The following is a 12,292-nucleotide window of genomic DNA, read 5'->3' on the forward strand; positions in this document are numbered from 1 at the left end:
AAAGAAAATGTTTATATCAACTCATGATATAGCAAATGTAAAATCCATGTGTGGATTAAATCTAAGGTTCTTGTGAATCATATTCAAGATTCAATGCACCAGTGGGCAGTCAGTGAGTGTCAAAGCCTATTTCTATATGTACATATTTGGTTTGTGTAAACTTTTCCATAGTTAAATAATGACCAGAAATACCCAGGTGACTCCAGACCTCAGAGAACAAACAAACAAACAAAAAGTCAGATTTGTGTGAAGGATCCATAGAAGAATACAATCTGTCTACTGCCCACAACATGATAACAATGTCTATTGAAATTTGTCAATAAACATAAACTGGTTTCAACTATGACTACATGCTAAACAAATTATGCAAACAAGACTAAGGAAATAAGTTGGAGTGCGCCCTGAATGGAAGCGTTCCACCACATTATCCATATTAAAAGGTATAGTGATCATTATTACCATAACACATTCTCATAACTGTCTGTGCATGCTATTACTGTTGGGCAATTGAGCTGTAAAATGTAACACAGATTGATTAAGTGTCTGCTGTGCTAAAATCCACTTGAAATGTTGCATTTGCTAGCTATTACGCTTCATGAATTCAGAATTTGCATCTTTAAAGTATTCAACCTGTTGGATGAGTCTAACTGCAGTAGAAGGTCACAACTGGCACATATGGTGCCCAAGATGCTGAAGGTCACAGAAAGAGTTCAAAATACCATAATGTTAAAAGAGAGCAAGATGTGAAAAAATGTTTAACAATAATATTGCAATTACAGGATTGCCCAATAGCAAGTAGCTCACTGGGCTGCAGATTTAATTTTCCACTCATTTGTAGAAATGCTAATAATAATTGGTATTACAGTGACTCTGAAATTGTATAGCTATAACTTCTGACTGGATTTTATTCATTTGTTTTCCTTTAGTTTAGGTGTTTTAGCTGCTGCAGTTTTACCACACAAGTCCAACCATGGTGCAAAATGTGCACACATGACCTCATCATTCAACAACAGAGTTCAATGTTTCCTTCCTGATTCCTGAGCTCAAGTTTTAGATTTGATGAAATGTTTTCTCGGGACTTTTTATTGCCTAGTTTTGGTTCTACTCACTATCCGGGCCAGTCAAGTTTGATGAAAAATGAAACAATATTACCCCTGATCAAATCAAAATGTCTCTGAGTCACATCCTGCTTGTAGATTGGTTTCATTAGAGTTTACATAAAGAGACGAATAGTATTTAAATGTAAAAACCCCATAAATGGTTCAAAATAATATAACTTATAATAATTTAAAATTGTCAAAGTTTTGAGTTCTAAACAAGCTACAAGATGTTTTAAAGGACAGAAGTTCAACAATAAATTTGTTTCAACCAAGCTGCTAGCTGCACTGCATCATGGTCCTAGTAGTTTTGTAATCAGGATGTAACCCTTAAGTTATCACGATCTACAACATCCAGAAAGAATGAATACCAATTTAATTTGTGGCCTATTCTGTGAGACATATTTAAGACGTATTAATGCCTAAAACAGAGTTACAGACTTTTAATGAGTTTTAAGACCCAGCAGTCGGCCTGAAAGTACAAACACTGCAAAGTGAAATGTTTATTCTGTACAGGGAGGAAGAGTTGTACAGCAGCACCAACAGGGAAAGAAAGGCTGCTTTAGGGTTTGAATCGCTGCATATAATCTTCATAACCAAATATATCCGTAGAGAATTAACTGTTAAAGTGGTTCTCGCTAATCCTATTCATCGGTATAAATTGTGATGACATTTTGCCTGTTCAGTAGTAACAGTGCATTGACTCTTTCCCTTTTTTTCCACCTCTGCTTTTACCTTTTCACATTAAACATCTGTCTCCGCAGCTCTCTAATTTAATGCTTCTTTTCTTCTTTCCTCTCATTTTGTTTCTCCTCTGCTTCCTATTTTCCTCTCTCACTTCCTGCCTTTCTTCCTTTTCTGCATTCTCTCCTTCTTTCTGTCCCTGCGTTCAGCCACAGAGTAATTTGATCTCGTCTATCAGGCCGACATTGCCGTGAATCAAAAGACACACAGAGAGAAATATAGTACAAACCTTGGTGGCCCTACCCCCCACTGCACACACACACGCACTCTCTCTCTCTCGGTCTCTCTTTCCCTCTCATCTACAACATCCCTACCCCCAACAACCCTCCGTATCTTTCTTCAGTCCCTACCCCCAACCACACCACACCGCTCGCTCACTCCACATCCCCAGCATCTACTGTCTATATCTCTGTTTCCCGTCTTCTGAAAGAAAAGTAGGTTTTTTAGCAGCAACACCTAACAAGAGTATAGCATCTTTTTTTTAAAAAAAGGACACTTTTATGTAAACAGAACACAACAAAATTATTAATCGGTATACTATGGTGCTGTTTTAATTCCTACCTGACCAACATAAACATAAGAAATATCAGGAAAGTGATGATTCCAACCTGTTGTGAACAGAGATGCTGTTTGAGGGTAACTGGATGAACAACCTCCCAATCACAATCTGTCATGGCTTAAACCAAGCACACCCTGTTAGCAAAGACACAGTCAGAAGAGCAGAAGTTGTTTTGTTTTCTTCTGCAGAGAAGAGCCTTCAGTAATGTCTGAGTACAAATGCTGAGCCAATGTTGGTGACTTTTACACCTGAAAACTAATCAGGCCAAAGGAACAGTAACACTAAAACGAGCTAAAGTTGCAACGAGTTACGTTTTTTATGCTTAAATGATGGTAATTGTAATTGTACACTTTTACACTTCAACATAATTGTATCGGTATTAGTACAAATAGCTTTACAACTGATTCAATTCCCTTTTTCGTCTTTTACTTAAAATAAAAATATACTTGTAATCTAGTAAAGCATCAGGTTTGGTTGGTTTAAATGACAGCCAAACTGCAGACTCACTCGGTAGTTGTTGCTTAAAACGTTAATAAAATAAAATGGTGATATTATGACACTTATATGAAGAGAGAGCCTGAGATTAATTTTTCTGAGTTATGTAGTTAAACATGACTGACCTTTGAAAACCGGAACATAACATTTACTGATTGAGAATAAAAAGTGCATCTGGAGTCTGAAAGAAAAAACGCAAGAGTCAATCATCAATCATCCTCCTTGTTTTCAGTGTTCATCCAGTGTGCCTTTAAAGCCTGTACAGACTTTTAGCACCTTTAAAGTGTGTGAGGTAAAGTTTCTTCTAAGGTGAGTGGGGAGAAATCTGCATGATGAAGACTCAGGGATGGATGAGAGCTCACATCGGCTGACAGCCAATCAACCACATAACTGAGGGACAGGCAGTCGGATTGTTCTTATTCTACCATGTCCATTTAGTCTAAGAAATAAGAAACTGATACATATATAAACACTAGTTTGTGACAGAACGCTACTGATTTAAGCCAGAAGTGTCATTAAAGGTAGATTTCCTTCAACGACAAGTCCCAGGCAACCTTTATCCAATACATTTCAATAAACTGTAGACATGTAATCACTAAAGGCATCTTTTCACTGTAACTATTTTCCCTAGATCCTCCTTCTACCCTCTTCTTTTCCTAAAAAATAGATAAAAAAAATAATAATCTCCTGGGCAGAGATTTATTCCAGAGACAAATGCCACGATAGGGAGGCACTTTTCCCCTTTACCAGAAACTTTTGGATAAAGTCTGAGTCACATTAGCTTGAAATACTCTAAAGCTTTAGCAATTTTTGCTGTGATTTAAAAATATTTAAAACAATCTTACTATCTTCACAACCATCTGCTGTGAAAGGCTAAAACCTTCATTCGAAGCCACCTTTTAGATTTTTCAATTCTACTACTTTGATTTGCAGATTAAAAAAAACATCTCTCAGGTTTTATTCATTAAATGTTTGTGAAATGATCCAACTTTTCTCTAAGTATGAAACGATTATAATACGGTTTTGCAGTATAAACGCTGTGAAAGGATTCAAGTCTATAGTTAGAATGCCAGGTTTCAGAAATGTGTTTAGCATTTGTTTACTAAGTGACTCTTTAAAAGTTATAAATATAGTTGCTGTGACAGAATGATCGGTCATAGTTTGTTGGAAAACCACGGGTCTCTCTTCAGTAGACTCTTCTATGGTGGCAGGAGGTACCTGCTCAGTGTCTGCTGAGCTAATATCCCTGTTCAACAGTGGAAAACTCACAAAAACTGGTTAGTTCTGGCGAAAACATGTTCCGTACTTTGAGTTGAAACTCACGTTATCACCAAAACGGAGGCACTCTACTCGTTTTCTAAACAACAGTGACTCAGTCAGGTGCTGCATCAAAATTACAAAAACAGGAAAGTTCGATCTAACTAATAAGTTTTCAGTTTTATTTTTCAACTTAATGAAGACCTTGTCTCTCCAATTTAAGTTTTTATTTGTATTCTCACAATCTCTTTTTCTTAGTTTCATTTTAAATTGTATCTCTTTTCTTCTTACACGCCTTATGATTCAGTTGGGCTTATTCATTTTGACTTCAGTATGTAATATCCACCATTTTGATCTAAGATTATAATCTGTCATATTCCATAAGAGTCAAGTGAAAATGGCGTATACAGTTAAATTAAATTATGTATAACATTTGTGCATGTCAAGTCAATTTAATTTCATAATTCATAGAAGAAATATTTAACAACAGAGCAAAAATATACTGATGTGCAAAGGTTAAAGTGCAGGGGGAAAGAAAAGGTTTGTTTACATGTGCAAAATGGCAAAACGGGAACAAAAATACAATTTCTCAGAACTAGTTTCCAAAACTACGAAATGAGGGGATGACAGGAAAAAAAGATTAATTAATCCGCTGGCTCAACTCATCAGCTAAGACTAATTCAATAATCAAGCCATTCATTATTGTCAAATAAACATGGCATTTCCCAGACACTGAAAAATCATTCTGAGAGGCGTCTCTCAATACATACTCAAAACTAATATGAGATGAAGCTTGCATGTGCTGTGGGTCTGACACTGACCTTTGGCTCTTCTGTAGAGGGAAGTAGACAACAGAGTCTGCACCGAGCGCAAATCACCATGCTGCCATTTCCAGCATACATCACCACTTTTGAATTCAGCTAAAAGATTATAGGGCACGGTCTTTAACTCTTCTCACTTCTGCTTCTTACTATGCACCACATTCTTATAATTACGTCTGGTCTTTGTGGTAAACAAATTATGGATCTATTTTGAAGGTAGTTATGTGAAATAATTACTTGATTTGGGGGGGGGGGGGGGGAGGATAGACAAAAGACATATCTGAGAGAGGACTGGTATAGCACTAAAATGTAGTTACATTCAGTGGCTGCATTAACTAAGAGGGGTCCCCAAAAAGCAATTAATTGCCACTTAATTAAGAGAGGAAGACACACTAGAGAGGGGGGCGGGGGGGAATATAGGAAGAGGGTAAGAGAAAGAACGTGTTTATTTCCCCATAATAATATGCCAAAAAGAAGCACAAACCTTGTTGGTCCCAAAAGCCGGGTCAGGGTAGGAGAGCTGCCCCAGCCTGGAGTGCTCTGAAGCGGACAGAGGCTGAGGAGGAGGCGGGTAAACTGTTACATCCATGACTAAAAATACATCCACGTCTCCTTCTCGTCTGCTCTTCCACTGTCTACTGCTTATTGCCAGTTACAAATAAAAACTTTAAAAAAGAGAAAATAAATGGGGACTAGTCCATTAGAAAGCGTCTTGAGGGTGTAGTTTTCAGGTTCTAGTCAGAAAAATAAGATGAGGATTTCTAAAGTTTAGGCTGGATGCGCTCCTCTCTACGCGCCGGCTCTCGTGCTCCTGTGCCTGCGCCTCAGAGGACCAAAGTTCTCGGTGAAAGCGCTTCTATCGCTGAAGCAAAGCGCTTCAGATAAACAGGAGGGCAGTTTTCCCTCCTTTTGTCAGAGTCCGGATCCTGCTGCGGTGCGCGTCGGGGACGGAGGACGTCGGTGAACCTGTCTGTCCCTGATTGGGACTCTGTTGGTCAATGTTGCTCTGCTGCTGCGGACCAGTCATACAAAGAGCTCTCAAAGCAAGCTGCACGCGTTACGCACAGCAAAAAGGTACTGTGTTTATTAACAAAATAAAAGACAAGGTTTTGTTTCGACGAAAAGCACGAGCTTAAATGTGACAAATTGACTATTATTTACTATAAATACAATTAATACACTGACTAGGCCAAATAACTCATCTTACTTTTCCCATTTGCTAGAAAACTCAGCATCAGGAAGAAGGGCCTTATTTTGGTAATTATACAGTTTTCCTTTTGACTCCATCTTGACATCAGGAGTCTGGAGTAAACGGTAGCAGCTGCTCCCTCTAGAGGTAAAAGAGTGTAAAATCAATCTAGATGAACAATTTCAGAAATTTTTGTTTCTACTTTGGCTTGTTAGCTCAGTGCGTCTTATATATATTTTTTCTTTATATGTAGCTGCATGTATTCATTAACTTTGTGAAAATGTGCAACTCTTTTATATACACACAATTTAAATGAAAGAAAAGCATGAAAGGAAAGCTGTCCCAGTATGTAATTTTTTAAAAATCTGGCTGCAATTACACACTTTTGGTAAAATGGAGTACTGGTACAGGATGACTAAAATGTATTTATGTAACAATTTATGTTGAGTTTTCAACTTAAATTGGCAACCCTATTTCTATCATGGGAGAAGAAGTGGAGGTAAATGAGAAGCAGGGTTACCTCAGGGTTCACCTTGACAATACTGAGGCTGTCTGCAGACTTCACTTCTTGAGGAAGCTAAGGTTCTTTAATGTTTGTGTTTGTGCTGCATATGTTCTATTAGTTTGCTGCAGAGAGAGTTATCTATTCTGCCGTCAACTGCTGGGGCAGCAGCATCAGAACTGGGGACTTTAAAAAACCAACAGCAACCCAATAAAGCAGGTTGGTTCTGTTCTGGGGACGACTGTGGAAACTCTGGAGACGATGGAGCAAAGAATGATCCTTCATAAAATCAAGAATATTATGGACAACCTTTACCATCCTCTTCTTCAGACTGTCATACGACGACAGAGAGTCTCAAGTCAGAGGTTTCTTCTGCTGTTTCCACTATAAAACAGGCTGCTACAGGAGAGCCTTCCTGCGTCTGCATCCGCGACTATCCTTCGAAGAACCTTGGATAAGGAACGCTTCCACAACATTTAATGTAAATGTTAAATCGATAGTAACATAAGAGAACTGTGTATAATATTGTCAGGATGCAGGAAGATTAAGTTAGCCACAGACAAATATGTAAAAATATTTTTGAAAATAGATAAATGAAAGCTGCAAGGTGATCAAATAATTTGGTAATTAGCTCCCATCACAGTTGATGCACTCAGCATCGAAATTGGGTTAGAAGTTTAGCGCTACAAAGTAAATTAGAATGCAGCAGAAGTTATTACAAGAAATTTTATATTTTTTTAATTCTAAAACTTAAAACTTAGCAAGTCCAACATGTGTTTAGAAATTAAGTAGAAAGACAGTCCTTTAAAACGATACATGATGAATAAGATTCAATCAACTTATCTCATGAAGACTGTGCCGTTTGGCTGCACCTACAACAAACTCGATATGTATTTTAAAACAGACCGATGTTTCCATTAACTTCTAAACATGCCATAATGCGGATGAACATCTGGATGTTGGTTTTAGAAAGTCACTCAGCAACTCTCATTACCTAACACTGAAAGCTCTAAGTGGGAGGCGTGACATGCAAAAATCCCACCATCTACTGTAACCTGTAGTTTAGACAGTCGTTTATTGTGGTTGCTTAGTGAAACCTCACTGCTTGTGATCTTTCCGCTCAGACCATAAAATAATAAGATCCTGCAGAAAAGAATTTTCCCAGGAGAAAATCTGCAGCCAAATTTAAACAGCAGATCTAAACTGAAAGCTATAGGTTAGCTTTTTTTTATTTATTTCTATGTGTTTCAACTTCACTGACTACATGTACCAATTAAAATGAAAAGGAGGTTTTTGCATGTATGTAAGGGTTATGAGAAAATGTTCCAACTAACTTAAAGAAGTTGTGAAGAGGTCATCTTTTGTGAGCAAAACTTTATCTTTTGGAGACAGAATATTCAGTTCAAACCTCACACAGACAGTCTATTGTTTTGCCTTTGGCTGGGAAATCTTTAAATGCATTATGTACAAAAATATACATGTTCATGGACGCCTAGAAACAAACAGACCCTCTGCTACCCACCCACGTCAGTATATACATAGACTATATAGTACACTTAGACAGATGGTCATGAATGCATAAGAAATAAAAGAAAAACATCTCAGTTCAAATACATAAAGTACATGCCTTTCCATTTCTAATTATGCTCTTAATGGTATCTCATGTGTCCACATATGCAAATATATATACATATATATATATAAGTATATATATGGACAAAACAGATGTTTTTTCAAGCATTTTAATGGAAAAACATAAAAATACACGGAACAGCCTGAAGGGTTTAAAATCTCACAGCTCGGTGTCATAAACTGCGTTTTCTGCTTTACAGCGCACTCACACACACCCATATACATACGTACACACTACTAACAAACCCACACATACTTAGTGAACATACAGTCACCCATCCCCCCCCAAATACACACATACATATATGCACCCCTCCCCTCTGAAAAAGGCATAATTCACTTCCACATTCTCCTCCCCCACACAGTTCCTCTCCATAAAACTCCACAAATACACACACACATACACACTTCAAATACACATGAAACCACATTCACATGTGCACTAAACCCATCCTATACATACATGTTAAATATACGCTCGCTTAAACACGCACACAGTCACACACACAGCAACAGTGAAACAAGCGCAGATGCCTGCACACAACTGCAAACATACAAACGCTATTGCAAGCAAACACCCCAAAACGCATAAAGATGTAAAAACAGCAAACACACACACACACACACTCACATCCTGCTTCTTGCTCTTTCTTTACCTCATACACTTCTCAGATTCCCATTCAGGAACTTTCCATCATATCTTAAGGGTGGAAATTGTAATGTGCTTTAGCATTTGAATGATGTGTGACTCTTCATGTTGGGGGATTACATTATAGATTCATAGCACAGCAATCCACCCTTGAGTGAAAACAGCCAGCCCTTCAGATTTTACAGCTTTCCTGGATGAAAGAGGGGATGCAAGAGATGGAAGGAAATCACCAGAAAGGAGTTCATTGGGAAAAGTGCTTGGGAGGAAAATGCATTATATTTAGGAAATAGAATGAGGTGGTTCTGAAATGGTGTGACCAGAGGCATCGTCTCTACAACAAGAAAACTTAGATTAAGGACCATCTTGGCTTCTTTAAGCTTCTAGATGTACTGCATGGTACTGTCCGTCTGTCTCTTTGTCTTTTGAAATTAGATTTGTATTTACCTATCGTCTTTTCTTCCAATATCTTGATTCAGAGTTGTTCTAATTAACAGATCCTCCTTGTTTTGGCTGTGCTCTCATGCAGCCTGAGATATTTAAATCAAGGATTTTCATTTCAACCTAAAGAGTTACATTCAGTTTAAATAACCAATCAATTTAAATCTAGCACTCATCTTCACTCTTATTGCATTGATATGGCCTTGATTTCTTTTTTTCCCCCACATTACAACCACAAACTTCGATGTATTTTATTTACTGGGATTTTATGTGAAGGACCGACACAAAGTAGTACAAAATTGTGAAAATGTAGGAAAGTTAAAACATAGTTCCAAAAAAAAAATCTGTCAACTCTCTGTAAAAGTTTTCTGAGTTCTAAACTCAATACACATCTGTCTAATTACATGCTAGTGTAAATCCAGCTGCCCTGTTAATTCCCCAGAGGAGCGTTAGAGAACGTTAGTGTCCAAACAAGGATCATGAAGAACAATAAATACAGCAGACAGGTCAGAGAGAACGTTGTGAAGAAGCTAGAGGCAGAGCACTGCTCACATTGTGATATCTGAGAGTCTATTGACAAGACAGCTATTAGTTGATGCAGAAGCAGCAAAAAGAAAGTAAAAGTGGAGGAAGCTCCTCTGATCTAATTAGAAACAACAGAAACTCGTAGATCTACATGAACAAACGGATATGTTAGATACTAACTCTGCGGATAACCTTGAATACATCATTTCAGTGGGAAATGATTGTATGTGGATGCAACATCGTGTTAAGGGGTGATATCCTGCTGCAGAAACAGAGAAGTGGACCAGAGATGAAGGAAAGACGGGTGGAGCTAAATGGGAGAACCACAGAAAGACAACCAGTTAGAGGCTGTGGAAGACCACTGGGATGAGGGTTCACCTTCCAGCTGGACAGCAAACCCTGTAACTACAATGGAATGCTTTAGATCAACGCATATCCGAGTCGTGGAATAGCCTAGTCAAAGTTCAGATCAAAATCCAATTGAGAGTTTGAGTGGAGCTCGAAGATTTATGATTGTAGTTGTTCTCAATCCAAAGAAAGAACTTGAGCTAACTTGTGGCAACTTTTCAGTTGTTAGATGTGAAGATCTGTTCTTTAAAATCAAAACAGGAAAGACACAAGTAAATAACTTGTATATTAATTACATTTTTAGGAGTTGTTTGGCACTACTGGCCTTTATTAAACTAAAAAATGACAGGAAATTGGGTGAAGACATGCAGCAAATGGCTCAAACCAGGACAACCATGCTGAGGATTTTGCCAACTGAGCCACCCATGACTTTTTTAACACTATTCTCTCTTTTTATGTAACTCACAGACACGTTAAGATGGACGCACAGGCTTGTCCCATATCTGATGAATGCTTAGTCCACTGAATTAATTTGCACATCTTTAGCCTAGGCTTGATGCATCATTCAGAGCCATTTTATTCCTCCACCCAGTTTTACACCAAATCTCATTATTATTTCATATTGGACTACTTTATTATGCAATGCATTGGTCAGATTGAAGCACCGGTTTCTTCTTATCAGTAAAATATTGATGCCTGCATTTGATACACGTTCAGACCATGGATTTTGAGATTTATTGCGATAAAGCATGCTGAACCAACAGACGTAAACAAATCAAGAAGTTATGATTTCAAGACAATCTTTCAGGCAAATGTTCTTACAAAACTGCCTGGTAAGATGGTGTGACTCTTTCTAAATCCTGTGTCTGTAAAACTGGATTTCATTTTTCATTTGAGCAAATATCTCCAAGATTATGGTTTATATTATGTAAATCTGAATTCTAGGAGACCATATTACATTAATGTGATCTGTTGTTTACAGCTGGCATCACACAAGGTTATTGGCAGTCACTGATCTCCCCATGTGACAACGTGGTTCAGCTTGTGTTTAGCATTTATCCCATATTCTTATTTCTGATTCATTTTATATAGTGGGTCACAATGCTCTAATTCAAACATTGCTGTTGCACCTTAGCTTCACTCACTATCCCAGGTCTGTTTGCATTGCATTATGTTGCAATTTACATCTATGTATAGGTTTAAGTTAAAGCTAACACTTGTGGACCACTGGGTGAATAAGTTTCTTTTCTTTCAATGTATATTTATGGCAAATTTTTTGTTTTTTTCCTTGTTTACTCACCATTGTTTGCTCCTATCAGATGAAACAGCCTGAGCAGGTGGGAGGGGCTGGCCCAGCATTTCCTGTTTTAAAGGCTGGATGATGTCACTGATTGCATCATAGTGCTCTAGGATGGACGTCGGAGCCTAAAAACTGCTAAGCAACAAAATAAAATTTAAGAACCTGCAACTGGTGCTGTTATTATTATTTTATTTTTATTTTTTTGTTCACCTGTTGGACCTTTTGACTATACTACCTCACACGCCAATCACAACACTTAAAGTTGAAAGGTTCATGGAACCAAATAAAAGTTTATCAAAATTTTCTAGTAGTTTTCTTCTGGTCTTCAGCTTTCCAGTACCTTGCACAAAATCCTGCTATTTTGTAAATCACTGTGCACAAAAAAGGGAATACAGTAAAACAATTCAACAACAGGTGAAGTTTGCACACCTCTTGGCTTACATGAAGTCATAAAAAGAAGCAGTGAAAGGTAAATGTTTTTGTCGTCTTCGCAGACATTTTACCAAATTAGAGGTTCTAATGAGCTGATGACTGATAATTTCCCAAGTCTTCATCACTCTGTGATCTGTGTCAGTTCTGATGTACTCTGTGTGCTCACACTTACTGTAGTTAATTCCACCCTGCTATTTAAAAATAAAGAAGTGAGCTGCATCTATGAGAGGTTGGGGAGTTTTTCTTCACATTACAAGCTGCTGCAGAAGAATAAATGTAGCACAAAAACATATTTTTCACTACC

At 37.7% G+C, this 12,292-nt stretch overlaps 1 protein-coding gene across 2 annotated transcripts in view; it reads right to left on the reverse strand.

Annotated features, from left to right (window-relative positions):
- Window positions 1–5,989, reverse strand: part of tox (thymocyte selection associated high mobility group box) — a 53,791-nt gene extending 47,802 nt beyond the window's left edge. The window contains exon 1 of one of the 2 annotated variants that reach the window (XM_023335861.1): window positions 5,458–5,989. In XM_023335861.1, the coding sequence (XP_023191629.1) occupies window positions 5,458–5,562 (105 nt within the window). In that variant the 5' untranslated portion in view covers window positions 5,563–5,989. The remainder of the gene's footprint in view (window positions 1–5,457) is intronic. The other variant, XM_005797131.3, reaches the window with a different exon arrangement.
- Window positions 5,990–12,292: the final 6,303 nt, after the last annotated feature.

This window comes from Xiphophorus maculatus, chromosome 6 (assembly GCF_002775205.1).
Source record: "Xiphophorus maculatus strain JP 163 A chromosome 6, X_maculatus-5.0-male, whole genome shotgun sequence".
Classification (NCBI taxonomy): domain Eukaryota; kingdom Metazoa; phylum Chordata; class Actinopteri; order Cyprinodontiformes; family Poeciliidae; genus Xiphophorus; species Xiphophorus maculatus.